General features: G+C 44.8%; 1 protein-coding gene across 1 annotated transcript; it reads left to right on the top strand.

Annotated features, from left to right (window-relative positions):
* The first annotated feature begins 1548 nt into the window (after positions 1-1548).
* Positions 1549-9316, top strand: rab33a (RAB33A, member RAS oncogene family). The gene is made up of 2 exons (XM_003227079.4): positions 1549-1875; positions 7770-9316. The coding sequence occupies exons 1-2, from the start codon at positions 1681-1683 to the stop codon at positions 8223-8225; spliced, it is 651 nt and encodes a 216-aa protein (XP_003227127.1). The 5' UTR covers positions 1549-1680; the 3' UTR covers positions 8226-9316.
* Positions 9317-9612: the final 296 nt, after the last annotated feature.

Genomic DNA, 9612 nt, shown 5'->3' with positions numbered 1-9612 from the left:
TATGTTATTTGCATGTATGCTTGGCTAGGATTGCAGTCCGAAGAGTCGGGGCTGTGTCGTCTTGCACCAAAAGGAGTTGCAATACAACCAGAAAGAACAATGTGCCACAAAGAACACACAGAAGGAAGGCATCAAGAGCTCACAAAGAAGAAAGTTGCAAGCATTGACATGTCTGGAAAAAAGAGCCTCAGGAAAGGTCTGCTTTAAGGGTTTTGAAAAGGATCAAATGGCAAGGGATGAGATGAGAGCCATGGATACTGCTCATTAAAAAAGGCAAGATAAATGGGTTACAAAAATGTTGCATACTGAAAGTATATGGTAACATATTTTAGGCTCCTGATACACTTCCATGTAATCCAGATTATCAAAATAGGTAATCCACATTATGTGGTTTGAACTGGATTATATGAGGCTGGATCTACTCTGCCCCTATACCTCAGGATCTGATCCCAGGGGGCCTTCCAGACAGTCCTATCCTAAGATCTGATCCCAGATTGTTTGCTTTGAACTGGATTATATACACCTATGCTGCCAGATAATCTGGGATCAGATCCTGGGATATAGGGCAGTGTCGATACAGCCTTAGGCCCCTTTGACATAGCTGAATAAAATCTCACAATATCTGATTTGAAGTGGAATATATGGCAGTGTGGACTCAGATAACCCAGTTCAAAGCAGATATTGTGGGGTTTTCTGGATTATATGGCTGTGTGGAAAGGCCCTGAGTCCAGACTGCCATATAGTCCAGTTCAAGGCAGATATTGTGGGATTTTCTGCCTTGATATTCAGGGTTATATGGCTGTATAGAAGCCTGACTCCACACTGCCATATAATCCAGTTCAAAGCAGATATTGTGGGATTTTCTGCCTTTATATTCAGGGTTATATGGCTGTATAGAAGCCTGACTCCACACTGCCATATAGTCTGCCTTGATATTTTGGGTTATATGGCAGTGTGGAAGGGCCCTTAGTCTACACTGCCATATAACCCAGCTCAACGAATCAGGAAGAGGCCTTAATCATGGATTTGAAGAACGTAATTAGCAGAGATCTGTTCCAGGAGGGGAAAGGGTGTCTTTTTGTATCCAAAGCAGGTGAGAGATCTATGCTGGGTCTCCTTGATGAGGATGGTCTGCAGCTGCCATCCTTTGTGATCCTTTGCTGGGCAGGACTGAGGTCCAGATTTAAAACAATACATGCGAAAAGGAATCTAAGGAGTCTTGAGAAGTGGGATGTGGCAGCTAAAATGTGATGCTAGGCTGCATCAATAGTATCTAGGGAAGTCCTGTTCCCATCCTATTCTGCTTTGGTCAGGACTCACCTGGAAGAAAATAATAATGAATGGAAAGAGGCCAGAAAAAGAAATAGCCCAAGGCTTGGAACTGAGGCTGGAGAAGAGATGGGGACGTGAGAGATGAGTGGAAGGATGGGAAAGGATGTTTTCCCGGACACAATGGGTTGTTGCAAAGGCAGGGAAGGAGATGCTTTGGATCATCCTGGGGCTCCTCCTCCTCCAGCTCCGCCTCGCCACCGGCAGCCAGTGGGCGCAGATTGCACCGGGAAGGAAGGAAGGAAGGAGAGGGAGGCAGGCGAAGGTGCAAGGCTCCGGCGACGCCCTTCCTTCCTCCTTCCCGGGCCTGCCATGCCTTCTTCCCCGCGCTGAGCCTCCTCCGGTGCGGCGATGGAGCTGGAGAGCTCCCTGGAGCAGTCGGTGCAGACGCGCATCTTCAAGATCATCGTCATCGGCGACTCCAACGTGGGCAAGACCTGCCTGACGGTGCGCTTCTGCGGGGGGGCCTTCCCCTCCAGCACCGAGGCCACCATCGGCGTGGACTTCAGGGAGAAGGCCGTGGAGATCCAGGGAGAGCGCATCAAGGTAGAGGGAAGGCAGGAGGGCGTGGAGAAGAGGAGGAGAAGGAGAAGAAGAGAATGGACCAACAGCCCTGCTCCCTCTCTTCTTTCTCCTCCTGCTGCAGGAGAGATGCTGCCCGCATGCCCAGCCCTTGTGGGACCTCCGCTCCCATCATCCTCAGCCACAAGGCCTGCTCTTCTCCTTCAGAGACCCTGGACTCAGCCTGGCCTGGGCCTTCTTGCCCAGGGCTTTGTCTGAAGCAGGGCTCCTCTAAGCAAGGAGGAGGCTGTGCTTGGCTTCAAGAAGCCCTTCTTCACTTGGCAGCCTTTCCATTTGCTCTTTACCTTGAGGAAGGGGCTTCTCTTTGGGTCTTGAGGGGACAGGGCTTTAAGGATTCAAGAAGCCCTTCTTCACTTGGCAGCCTTTCCTTTTGCTCTTTATCTTGAGGAAGTGGCTTCTCTTTAAGTCTTGAGGGGATGGGGCTTTAAGGAGGATCCTTTCCTCATAAAGGGGTGATTGGCTTCTAGAAGTCCTTCTTCATTTGGCAGCCTTTCCATTTGCTCTTTACCTTGAGGAAGTGGCTCCTCTTTGGATCTTGAGGGGCCAGGCTTTAAGGAGGATCTTTTCCTCAGGGAGGGGTGATTGGCTTCAAGAAGCCCTTCTTCACTTGGCAGCCTTTCCATTTGCTCTTTACCTTGAGGAAGGGGCTCCTCTTTGGGTCTTGAGGGGACGGGGCTTTAAGGAGGATCCTTTCCTCATAAAGGGGTGCTTGGCTTCAAGAAGTCCTTCTTCACTTGGCAGCCTTTCCTTTTGCTCTCTGCCTTGAGGAAGGGGCTCTTCTTTGGGTCTTGAGAGGACAGGGCTTTAAGGAAGACCCTTTCCTCAGAGGGTGCTTGGCTTCAAGAAGCCCTTCTTCACTTAGAATCATAGAGTTGGAAGAGACCTCATGGGCCATCCAGTCCAACCCCCTGCTAAGAAGCAGGAAAATCACATTCAAAGCACCCCTGACAGATGGCCATTCAGCCTCTGCTTGAAAGCCTCCACTTGGCAGCTTTTCCATTTGCTCTCTGCCTTGAGGAAGTGGCTCCTCTTTGGGACTTGAGGGGACAGGGCTTTAATGAGGATCTTTTCCTCATAAAGGGGTGATTGGCTTCAAGAAGCCCTTCTTGACTTGGCAGCCTTTCCTTTTGCTCTTTACCTTGAGGAAGGGGCTCCTCTTTGGGTCTTGAGGGGCTTTAAGGAAGACCCTTTCCTCAGAGAGGGCGGCCTGGCCAAACTCTGGCCCCATCAACACCACCACATAATGCAGCTATAGGATCAGTATGGGCTCTTATTGGCATTATGCGAGTCTGCACTGACCATACAATGCTGTTTCAAACTGCCTGCTATGGGAATATATTTGGGAGCTCTGCTTAGCCCTTGAAAGCAATAAGAGTCCCATCCCATAAACTGACAGGGTTGGGAAGAACAGCAGTAGTAATTACTCCCTTGTGTTGTAAGGGGTTTTCATGACCAGAATCAATGGGTTGCTGTGAGTTTTTTGGGCTGTATGGCTATGTTCCAGAAGCGTTCTCTCCTGACATTTTGCCCACATCTATGGCAGGCATTGTGAGGTCTGTTGAAAACTAGGCAAGTGGGGTTTATATATCTGTGGAATAATGTCCAGGGTGGGAGAAAGAACTCTTGTCGGCCTGAAGCAGGTGTGAATGTTGCTATTGGCCAGCTTGTTTAGTATTGAATGGCCTTGTGGCTTTTGAAGCCTGGCTGCTTCCTGCCTGGGGAAATCCTTTGTTGGGTGGTGTTAGCTGGCCCTGATTATCTGGAATTCCCCTGTCTTCTGAGTGTTGTTCTTAATTTATTATCCTGATTTTAGAGGGTTTTTTTTTAAAAAAAATAAATAAATACTGGTAGCCAGATTGAATAGCCTTGCAGCTAACACCTCCCAACTAAGGATTCCCCCAGCAGTAAGCAGCCAGACCTTGAAGCTGAAAGGCTCATCAATGCTAATCAAGGTGGCCAATTGATCCAGAGAAAATGCTTCTAGATCTGGAACATGACCATACAGCCCGGAAAACTCACAGCAACCCAGTGATTCTGGCCATGAAAGTCTTCAACAACACAATGTTTAATACTGCTTTTATGTTTGTATATTTTGAATTGTATGTTAACCACTTTGAATCTCATTATTATTATTATTATTTTATTTAATAATCTGGGACAACATTATGGCCACATGTAGAGAACCACTGAGACAGAGGCTCCACTGTGACTGCAATTCCGGTGTTTTGGAGCCATTCTGAGTGCTGCCAGCCACCATCATTCCCAAAGCCAATTGTTATTCTCTGGCAGCAAAGAAAAATAGGACTAATGTGTGGATGCATTGCGTTGGCATCGCTGGATTACTCAGCTTTCGATGACTTGCAGCCGCATCTGACTGTTGGGAAATGTTCTGCTTACAATGAAAGACAGTTAGTTCTATGATGGTGCCTTCACACAGAGAGAAGTTGTGACAGTGCTCAAATGAATCAGCCCCAGATTTCTGTATTGTGCGGAGGTGCATTCTTTCCTTTTAAGAATGGTTCTGCTAAGGAAAATCCTGCTGCAAAGGGAAATCACAAGGCAATGGATGACAGTGGAAAGACTGAAATTTCAGGCTTGTATGATGGTTTCATCCTAATGTGAAGATTCTATATATCCTACTAGCTTTGCCCGGCCACTCGTTGCTGTGGCGAAGTATGGTGGTATGGGAAATAAAGTCGTTAGGAATTGGTGGTAGTTAAGGTAAAGGGTAAAGGTTTTCTCCTGACATTAAGTCCATTATAAATGGGTTATATAGCTGTGTGGAAGGGCCTTGAGTCTACACTGCCATATAAACCAGTTCAAATCAGATAATCTGTATTTTATAGGCAGTGTGGAAGAGGCCTAAGTGAGGCCTAACTCTGCCTGTCCCCTGGGCTGAGTGGGTTGCTAGGAGACCAAGTAGGCGGAGCTTAGCCTTCTAACTGGCAGCAATTGGATAAAAACAATTATTCCTCTCCCTCTAATTAGGACTTTATTTTTCTTTTCTTTTTGTTGTATGAACGTAGAGGCATGGATGAGGGGTTGTGCTGCCAAGTTTAGTGTTTCTGGGATGTGTAGTTTTGTTGTTTTGTCCTAGGCCGAAATTTCATTACCCTTTTATATATATAGATATAACAGCCGGTAGGCTGTTAGGAATTGTGGGAGTTGCAGTCCAAAACACCTGGAGGGCCTAAGTTGGCTCATGCCTGCCATAAGGTCAGACCGACTTCTACAGAAGCCTTCAGGTTCATATTCTATGCTCTAGCTACTTGAATGCATTGGCAAACAATCCGAAGAAGATGACAATATGTGTTCCTTGCCTTGCTTTCTGTTGATACAGAATGAAATACAGTAGAGTCTCGCTTATCCAACTTTCGCTTATCCAACATTCTGGATTATCCAACTCGGTCTGTCTCCTGCTCAGATCCACAGCTGTTTCTCTAGGCAGGCAAGGATCACAGATTTTTAAAAATCTTCACAGGACTGAACCTTTTACGGATTTAACTTCCAACAATGTTGTTACTGCAAGTGCATTTTATGCAATTCTGTCTTTATTTGTAGTCAATTTGTTAGTAGCCAATGTTTTTATAGTCAATGTTTTCGATACACTGCATTATTTTGATGCTAAATTTGTAAATCTATATATATAAAAGGGTAATGAAATTTCGGCCTAGGACAAAACAACAAAACTACACATCCCAGAAACACTAAACTTGGCAGCACAATCCCTCACCCATGCCTCTACATTCATTCAACAAAAAGAAAAGAAAAATAAAGTCCTAATTAGAGGGAGATGAATAATTGTTTTTATCCAATTGCTGCCAGTTAGAAGGCTAAGCTCCGCCCACTTGGTCTCCTAGCAACCCACTCAGCCCAGGGGACAGGCAGAGTTAAGCCTCACTTAGGCCTCTTCCACACTGCCTATAAAATACAAATTATCCGATTTTAACTTGATTATATGGCAGCGCAGACTCAAGGCCCTTCCACACAACTATGTAACCCATTTATAATCTTATATTATCTGCTTTGAACTGCATTATCTTGACTCCACACTGCCATATAATCCACTTCAGTGTGCATTTTATACAGCTGTGTAGAAGGGGCCTCATATAATCCAGTTCTAAGCAGATAATATAAGATACTTTATTTCTCATACCACCATACTTCGCCACAGCAACGCGTGGCCGGGCACAGCTAGTACAGTAATATAACAGTACCATGTATTGAACTGCTTTTTCTGTTGATTTGTTGTAAAACGTGATGTTTTAGTGCTTAATTTTTAAAATCATAATGTAATTTGACGTTTAATAGGCTTTTCCTTAATCCCTCCTTATTATCCAACATTTTAGTTTATCCAACGTTCTGCCAGCCCGTTTATGTTGGATAAGTGAGACTCTACTGTACTTTGTTTTCTTTCTTAGCAAAGTTTCCCCAGGATTTGTCCGTGGTTCCCACAGTTCAGGTCAATGTGTTTGTAACACAAAGGAATATGGTTTGATAAGGAAATAGAGTATATCTTTGCCTCTTTTGGGCTGGGCCATATATGATAGAAGAAAGGATGTGGTAGAATGATGATGATAATTTTGTATCCTAGCTAGTTGGGCCGTTTCCTCCCATATTCATTTTTGCAATTGGTATGTATTTGATGTGTAGGGGGGAAAAAACTCAAAAGTGCATCCCATAGTAGAAATTGGGAAGAGCATTCTACTCCTTATCTGTTGCTCTTTTTGCACACTTGTTTGTGTGTGTGGACTTGCACGTCTCTACCTTCAGAAAATGGCCCTGCAGCCTTGGAAGCTTTTTGGCTAAGAGTACAAAGTCCGGCATGAACAAAAGATCCCAGACTAGATAATAGCTTAGTTAGATTAAGGGAATGCCAACCAATGTTTACTTACCGAGAAGGACGTTGGTTAAGAAAGCGTCTCCCGTGTTAGAAAGATGTGCTTAGACCTTTGCAAAATTATGAAATGCATTCAATGATCTTAGAGAATGCATACTCTGTGGCTGCCAAAAAGGGATTGCATGGAGGATAAAATATAGGGAGTATAACATACCTGTAATTATTTGAGTCGAATCTAGTGCACACCACAGTTTTCAATAATAACAACAACAACAACTTTATTTTTATACCATGCCTCCATCTACCCGAAGGGACTTGGTGCAGCTTACACAGGGCCAAGCCCAGGTACTTCCAGATAATGTAAAAGACACAACAATGTAAAAACAAATAAATAAAACATATTAAAATCACATTTACAATAAAACATAGTAAGGTAAAAAAAAAAACCCTGAATATGCTCATAAAAATGAACTGGGCCAGAGAAAGTGCGTATAGTGAAGAATGTAAACTGGAGGACAGGTAAATAACCGGGGACTGTTATCATGATAAGGGGCTTGGGATGGGGTAAACATAAGAACTATTTCCAACTGAAGGAATGGAATAAAGTGCAGCAGAGATGCTGTTAATCAACAGGACGAGCCCAAAACCGTGAAAACAAATGTTAGCAAATGTAATGCGCAGCAGCAAAAAGTACAGTCTTTGTAATTTGACCCCAAAAAGGTGTGCATTACAGTGGTTGCATCCTTATAATTACTTATTTAAAATACTAAAATGTTAGGACATCAAAGCTTTCAGCAACAGAAAAGAAAACCTTGGGGTGTAAACCTAACCTTGGGGTGTTGGGAATTGGGGGAGTTGAAGTCCAAAACACCTGGAGGGCCAAAGTTTGCCATGCCTGGGGTAAACCAATTGTTATGAAACCCTGTTGTAGGAGTGACCCATTGGGAGGAATTTTGTAGGGATGTCTCGGGTTCCATCAATGTGTCTCTGATTTAGACGCTCACTTCTTGCATTGCAGGTGCAGGTCTGGGACACCGCAGGGCAGGAGCGTTTCCGGAAGAGCATGGTGGAGCATTACTACCGCAACGTGCACGCCGTGGTTTTCGTCTACGACGTCACCAAGATGGCATCCTTCCTTAACCTCAAGACCTGGATCGAGGAGTGCAACGGCCACGCCGTCCCGGCCCTCGTCCCGAAGGTGCTCGTGGGCAACAAGTGTGACTTGCGGGACCAGATCCAGGTGCCTTCCAGCCTGGCCCTGAAATTCGCGGATGCTCACAACATGCTTTTGTTCGAAACCTCCGCCAAGGACCCCAAGGAGAGCCAGAACGTGGAGTCGATCTTCATGTGCCTCGCTTGCCGGCTCAAGGCTCAGAAGTCTCTGCTGTACCGGGACATGGAGAGGCAGCCGGGGAGGGGGCAGAAGGCACAGCTCACGCCCGAGGCCGGCAGCAAAAACTCCTGCCCGTGTTGAACTGTTGCGCCTGCCATTCCTCCCTGCCCCGTTCCTCCCTGCCCCGTGCCTCAACAAACTGGAACCGGAGACTTGTCTGTCTCCATCTAAGTTAATAATGAAATGCGTTAGGATCACAACTGGCTTGGATGCAGAAGTATCTACGCACATCTTCAGTCTGCCTATTAAGAGCAACTTATTTAGTTTCTCCCTGTTTGGATTAGTCACAGTGTGGAATACATGGAGTTGTTGTTTCACTGGGCCTGCAAAAGGGAAATGGGGATGTGCAATGCATTATCAAAACTTGATATATCACTCTGTCCCATAGGGAAATGTAGAATCAAAGCGGAAGAGTTCGGCCCCTTCTACACTGCCATATAATCCAGCAGATATTCCACATTATCTGCTTTGAACTGGATTATATGATTCTACACTGCCATATAATCCAGTTCAAAGCAGATATTCTGGATTTTATATTGCAATGTAGAACAAGCCCTAGATTATTGCTGGGATGAGGAAGACAGATGGATTTGATGAGCCTGGAAAAGCAAATATATATCTTATGTGTATTCACCTCTTTGAATGTTAGCACATGGGTTTGTGGATGAGCACTCCTGATTTGCCATAAAAGTACATAAAACGTGGGCTGGGGTTTACTGGTAAGTTTCTGGGCGATTCCATAAAATCATGGGGCCCCCAAGGGCTATCTAGACCAACCCTCTGCAAGTGCAAGAACCCGAAACATCCCTGAGATGAAGACTTCTTTAAACCCCTGCAGTGAAGAATTCACCCTTCTCTCAGGCAGTCGATTGCACCAGGAAGATAGATAGTTGTAAATGTCAGTCTGATACCACTATCCCAAACTTGCACTGTCCGTTTTGTTGTTAAAGGGCTTTGTTTTGTAGCACCGTGCTGACCTACAATCCTCATGTCATTTATTTTAATGTGTGGAGGGTCCTCACTTAACAGGCATTTATATGGGAGAAGGTTCACGTGAGTCTTGCAAAAGAATGATTTATAACCCAGCTGTGTAATGCTTTAGATTGACAAAGTGCTCTTCACAACGGTAGTTAGTGATATGGATCTGATTAAACGGGCTGTGGTACACAAAAGCTTTCGCCAAGATGTGTGTTCTGTTCTTTCGGATTGCACAAAATGCTTTGCTGTGCTTGCTTTAAGGGGAATATAGGGGAACACCTTCTATACACTTATTGTATATACTCGAGTATAAGCCTAGTTTTTCAGCCCTTTTTTTAAGACTGAAAAAGCTTCCCTCAACTTATACTCGGGTGAGGGTCCTGGTTGGCTTATATTCGGGTCAGCTTATACTCGAGAATATATGGTACATTTATTATTTTTCTCTATTATTATTGGTATTATTACATTTATTATTTTTCTCTATTATTGT

This window comes from Anolis carolinensis, unplaced genomic scaffold (assembly GCF_035594765.1).
Source record: "Anolis carolinensis isolate JA03-04 unplaced genomic scaffold, rAnoCar3.1.pri scaffold_12, whole genome shotgun sequence".
Taxonomy (NCBI): Eukaryota; Metazoa; Chordata; class Lepidosauria; order Squamata; family Dactyloidae; genus Anolis; species Anolis carolinensis.
Note: the sequence above shows the minus strand (reverse complement) of the source record. Positions and strands in the feature narration are given on the sequence as shown.